General features: G+C 48.5%; 1 protein-coding gene across 1 annotated transcript in view; it reads left to right on the forward strand.

Moving 5' to 3' along the window:
• LOC111726935 (WD repeat-containing protein 34-like) overlaps positions 1 to 4,152 on the forward strand; it is a gene marked incomplete at its 3' end in the record, with an annotated part of 12,737 nt that extends 8,585 nt beyond the window's left edge. The window contains exon 3 of the mRNA XM_023516100.1: positions 3,904 to 4,152. Within this exon, the coding sequence (XP_023371868.1) occupies positions 3,904 to 4,152 (249 nt within the window). The remainder of the gene's footprint in view (positions 1 to 3,903) is intronic.
• Between the last annotated feature and the right edge of the window lie 1,535 nt (positions 4,153 to 5,687).

Below are 5,687 nucleotides of genomic sequence, written 5' to 3' on the forward strand. Positions count from 1 at the left end.
TTTTTTTTTTTTTTTGGGTAGAGACAAAGTCTCACTTTATTGCTCTCAGTTGCCTCAGCCTCTTAAGTTTAGCTGGAACCACAGGTATCCGGCCGTTTTTTGTTGCAGTTTGGCTGAGGCCAGGCTTGAACCTGCCACCCTTGGCATATGTGGCCAGCCACAGGCACACTCACTGAGCAATAGGCACGGCGCCACTTGTTCATTCTTTTGTACATGGTCCCTCTGCAGCTCCTCCAGTCCTGTGGTTCAACTCCCATGTTTGATTGGAAGTTTTCCAGAGCCTGTGACCTCTTTTGAAATACTTGATGCTCCATGTGGGGGTGTGAAAGGCATCTTATCTATGTCCAAACCAGGCCCAATAGAACTGTCCAGTGTTCTCTTGTCCCTGAGTTTGCCCTCTCATCCAGGTACATGTTGTCCACCTGTTCTCAAGCAATAGTCTTTTTTTTTTCTGTAAAGCAGGGCACTCTACCCAGGGGGACAGCTTGAGGCTCTGTCTCAAAAAAAAAAAAAAAACAAAAACAAAAACAGTTTGAGGTTGCTGTGAGCTGTGATGCTACAGCACTCTACCCTGGGCAACATACTGAGACTCTGTCTCAAAAAAAAAAGTAGAAAAATTAGCCAGGCACTGTGGCGCCTGCCTATATTCCCAGCTACTTGGGAGACTGAGGCAGGAGGATTCCTTGAACTCAGTAGTTTGAGTTTGCTTTGAGTTAGGCTTGATACCATGGCACTCTAATCCAGGCAATAGAGTGAGACTCTGTGTGAAACAAAAAGGACTGAGTTTGTGACCAGCCTGCGAAACAAATTAAGAGGGCTCAGTGCCTCTGGCTCAAGCAGCTAAGGCGCCAGCCACATACACCTAAGCTGGTGGGTTTGAATCCAGCCCGGGCTGCCAAACAATGCCTACAACCAAAAAATAGCCAGATGTTGTGGTGGGTGCCTGTAATCCCAGCTACTTGGGAGGTGGAGGCAGGAGACTCCCTTGAGCCCAGGAGTTGGAGGAGGTTGCTGTGAGCTGTGATGCTATGGCACTCTATCCAGGGCGACAGCTTGAGGGTCTGTCTCAAAAAAAAAAAAAACAAAAAACAAAAAAAAGAAGAGACAGATTGCCTGGGTTCAAATTTTTTTTTTGCAGTTTTTGGCCAGGGCTGTGTTTGAACCTGCCACCTCCAGCATATGGGGCCAGCATCCTACTCCTTTGAGCCACCGGCGCTGCCCCTGGGTTCAAGTTTCATTGCAATCACTTCATTGCTGTGTGACCTTGAGGGAGTTACTTCTCTGTGCTTTAGTGCTAACAGGAGTAATTTAAAAATAGGTTTACTTCTTAGGGTTGTTGTGTGGATGAATGAGATGATGTGGGGAAAGCTGTTGGAATGTTACTTTGTCGTTAGCACTTAATAAGTGGCACTTACCATCATCTGGCTTCCCTGAAGTTTGAAATTCACATCTTGGCTCATAGTACATACTTTCCCCACACTTGTTCCTTTTTTTTTTTTTTTTGGGTAGAGACAAAGTCTCACTTTATTGCTCTCAGTTGCCTCAGCCTCTTAAGTTTAGCTGGAACCACAGGTATCCGGCCGTTTTTTGTTGCAGTTTGGCTGAGGCCAGGCTTGAACCTGCCACCCTTGGCATATGTGGCCAGCCACAGGCACACTCACTGAGCAATAGGCACGGCGCCACTTGTTCATTCTTTTGTACATGGTCCCTCTGCAGCTCCTCCAGTCCTGTGGTTCAACTCCCATGTTTGATTGGAAGTTTTCCAGAGCCTGTGACCTCTTTTGAAATACTTGATGCTCCATGTGGGGGTGTGAAAGGCATCTTATCTATGTCCAAACCAGGCCCAATAGAACTGTCCAGTGTTCTCTTGTCCCTGAGTTTGCCCTCTCATCCAGGTACATGTTGTCCACCTGTTCTCAAGCAATAGTCTTTTTTTTTTTTGAGACAGTCTCACTATGTCACCCTCTGTAGAATGTGGTGCTGTCACAGCTCACAGCAATCTCAAACTCTTGAACTTAAGCAAATCTCTTGCCTCAGCCTCCTGAGTAACTGGGACTACAGGTGCTCGCCACAACGCCTAGGTATATATATATATTTTTTGCTGTTTTTTTTTTTTACCAGGGCTGGGTTTGAACCCGCCACCTCTAGCATATGGGCAGGCGCCCTACTCCTTTGAGCCACAGGTGCCACCCAGCCCGGCTATATTTTTGTTGTAGTTGTTATTGTTGTTAGGAAACCTGGGCTAGGTTTGAACCTGCCAGCCCCAGTGTGTGTGGCCCCTAATCACTGAGCTGTGGCACCGTGCCAAGTCTTTCCTTTTCTTTTTTTATTGAGACAGAATCTTACTTTGTCACTCTGAGTAGAGTGCTGTGGCAGCATAGCTCACAACAACCTCAGACTCTTCTGCTCAAATGATCATTTTGCCTCAGTCTCCCAAGTAGCTGGGACTACAGGTGCCTGCCACAATGCCAGGCTAGATTTTTCTATTTTTATGTATGTATGTATGTATGTATTTATTTATTTGCAGTTTTTGGTTGGGGCTGGGTTTGAACGTGCCACCTCTGGCATGTTGAGCCGGCGCCACCCTTTTTATTTTTATGTAGAGACAGAGTTTCACTATCTCCGTTGGTAGAGTGCTGTGGTGTCACAGTTCACAGCAACCCCAACTCCTGGGCTTAGGTGATTCTCTTGCCTCAGCCTCCCGAGTAGGTGGGACTACAGGTGCCCACCACAATGCCCGGCTATATTTTTGTTGCAGTTTGGCTGGGGCCGGGTTTGAACCCGCCACTCTCAGTATATGGGGTTGGTGCCCTGCCCATTGAGTGACAGGCGCTGCCCTGATGGGCTTTTCTTTGTCTTTCCCCACCCCATGTGAGTGCCTAGGGTTCAGGGATCTTGCATACTTTCTTTTCTGCTATATCCTATCCTGATTCCCAGATGCTGCCTGGAAAGCAGATGCTCAATAGGTAAACTTTTTTTCTTTTTAAGAGACAGTGTCTTGCTCTGTCACCTAGTTTGGAGTTTAGAGGTGTCACCATAGCTTACTGCAATCTCAAACTGTTGAGCTCAAATGATTTTCTTGCCTCATAGATGTGTACCACCATGCCTGGCTAGGTTTTCTATTTTTGGTAGAGATGGGGTCTCTCTGTGTTGCCCAGGCGGATCTTAAACTCCTGGCCTCAAGCGAGTCTCTTTAGAGGTAAGGTCTTGCTCTATTGCCTAGGCTGGACTGCAGTGGTGTGATCATAGCTCATCGCAGCCTCGAGCTCCTGGGCTCAAGTGATCCTCCTACCTCAGCCTTCTTAAAAGCTGGGATTAAAAGTGTGCACCACCACACGTGGGTAATTTTTAATTTTTTTGTAGAGTCAGGGTCTCACTATGCTGCCCAAATTTGTCTTCTGTTCATAAGTGATCCTTCTGCCTTGGCCTCCTGAGTTGCTGGTATTATAGGCATGTGCCACCATGCCTAGCTCAAGCCAGCACAATTTTGATAGCTTTCAGCATCTCCAGGAATGTCCCCTCTGAATAGTTCAGCTAGAAGTTCGTTGACAGGCGCTCTCTGGCTTGCTTGGGTCATGTAGCTACCCTTATACCAGTCATTGTGGCTGGGGGAGGGATACAGTGCTCTGATTGGCTACCTAGAGGTCATGCAACCCCCCCAGTGCGCCATAGGAGGCCTGTGTGGTCATCTCCAACCCAAACCTCACATAGTGAGTTCCTGCTGAGGAAGACAGGCTGGGTAGAGGAGGAGGAGCAACCTTAGGGCAGACCCAGTGGACAGAGACCTGGTGGCCTGGGGTCTGCAGCAGCAGGAAGTGGGTTGTATAGTGGGGCGGGAGGTGCTGGGCAAGTGATGCTGGGAGTCCAGTGGAGTGGTCACACTAGTTTTGATCTCCACCCCAGAAAAGTTGCCAGACGGCCAGCATCGCCACCACTGAAGCGTCCACCCAGGCCCAGAGTCATGCCGATGCTCAGGTACAGACGGAGGCCCCCATGCCAGTCAGCATGCTGCCTCTGCCCCGTCACGACACCCCCCGCCTGGCAGCCTTTCTTCGGCGTGTGGAGGCCATGGTCATCCGAGAGCTGAACAAGAATTGGCAGAGCCATGCCTTTGATGGCTTCGAGGTGAACTGGGCTGAGCAGCAGCAGACGGTAAGGAGCAGGTTGGTGTGGTGGTGTGCCGCCCTGCTACCTCTGTCCCACTTTTAGGCCTTGCTTTTCTCCACCCAAAGAACAATAGAGCCAGTGATGGCACCAGCTGGCCTTCACCAGGCTCTTACTTCCTGCCAGGTGCTGAACTAAGTTTTAGAAGAACAAGTCCTGAGGCTTTATTTCCGTCCTTGAAGTAGGCACCTTCTTTCTCTCTACTTTATAGTTAGGAAATGGGCAGCCAGAGTGGAAGTAACTTATTCAGAATTACACTCAGCTAGTAAGCACAGGGCAGCTGATACCTGTGCCTCCCTAAGTAACAGAATATGAGGGCTGCCGTTGGGCCAGGCCCTGATTTAAGGATGTCTCTGTGGGGTCTCATTCATTCCTCAAAATGACTGTATGAGATATTGCTGATACCATCTCTACTTTATAGATGAGACTCAGAGATACTAAGTGACTTGCCCAAGGTCACATGAGTATAAACTGGCCTAGAACATAAGAACTTAAACCCTAGTCTCTCTGGTTTCATTAACAAGCTCTAGGCTGGGTACAGTGGTTCACGCCTGTAATCCTAGCACTTGGGAGGCCAAGGCAGGTAGATTGCCTGAGCTCATGGGTTCAAGACCAGCCTGAGCCAGGTGGAGACCTCATCTCTAAAAATAGCTGGGGGCTCTGCGCCTATAGCACAGTGGTTACAGTGCCAGCCATATACACTGAGGCTGGCGGGTTCAAATCCAGCCCAGCCCAGCCCAGCTAAACAGCAATGACAACTGCAACAAAAAATAGCCAGGCATTGTGGTGGGCACCTGTAGTCCCAGCTACTTGGGAGCCTGAGGCAAGAGGATCGCTTGAGCCCAAGAGTTTGAGATTGCTCTGAGCTGTGACACAGCACTCTTACCAAGGGCGACATAGTGAGAAGTGAGACTATCTCAAAAAACAAAAAAACAAACAAACTAAAAACATGCTGTAGTGATGTCAGCATCTCAGATTTTTTCTGTACTCTGGGCATAGTTTGGAGTTGTTACCCTTTAAACTGAGATGTCTAACTGGACAGATGGCCTAGGCTTCTAGATAAGGGAGCCTTTGAGTAAGTGAGGTGCTCTTGGTTTTTACTCCACTCTGGGCCTAAGGCATGTTCCTTCTACCTGGCATATTGTTCATAGCTGCTTGCTAAGTGCTGCAGACTGCCGAGGTATATCACTCTGTCTCCTGGGCTCATGCAATCCTCCGGCCTCCTGAGTACCCACCATAATGCCTGGCTAATTTTCTATTTTTCGTAGAGCTGGGATCTCACTCTTGCCCAGGTTGGTCTTGGACTCCTGAGCTCAAGGGATCCTGCTACCTCTGCCTCCCAGAATGCTAGGCTGCCATACTAGCTTTATTATTATTATTATTATTATTTTCTTTTGAGACAGAGTCTCATTATGTCACTCTTAGTAGAGTGCTGTGCTGTGACAGCTCACAGCAACCTCAAACTCTTGGGCTTAAGCGATTCTCTTGCCTCAGCCTCCCAAGTAGCTGGGACTATAGGTGCC

This window comes from Otolemur garnettii, unplaced genomic scaffold (genome assembly GCF_000181295.1).
Source record: "Otolemur garnettii isolate 467f Iridium unplaced genomic scaffold, OtoGar3 scaffold00087, whole genome shotgun sequence".
Lineage (NCBI taxonomy): Eukaryota > Metazoa > Chordata > Mammalia > Primates > Galagidae > Otolemur > Otolemur garnettii.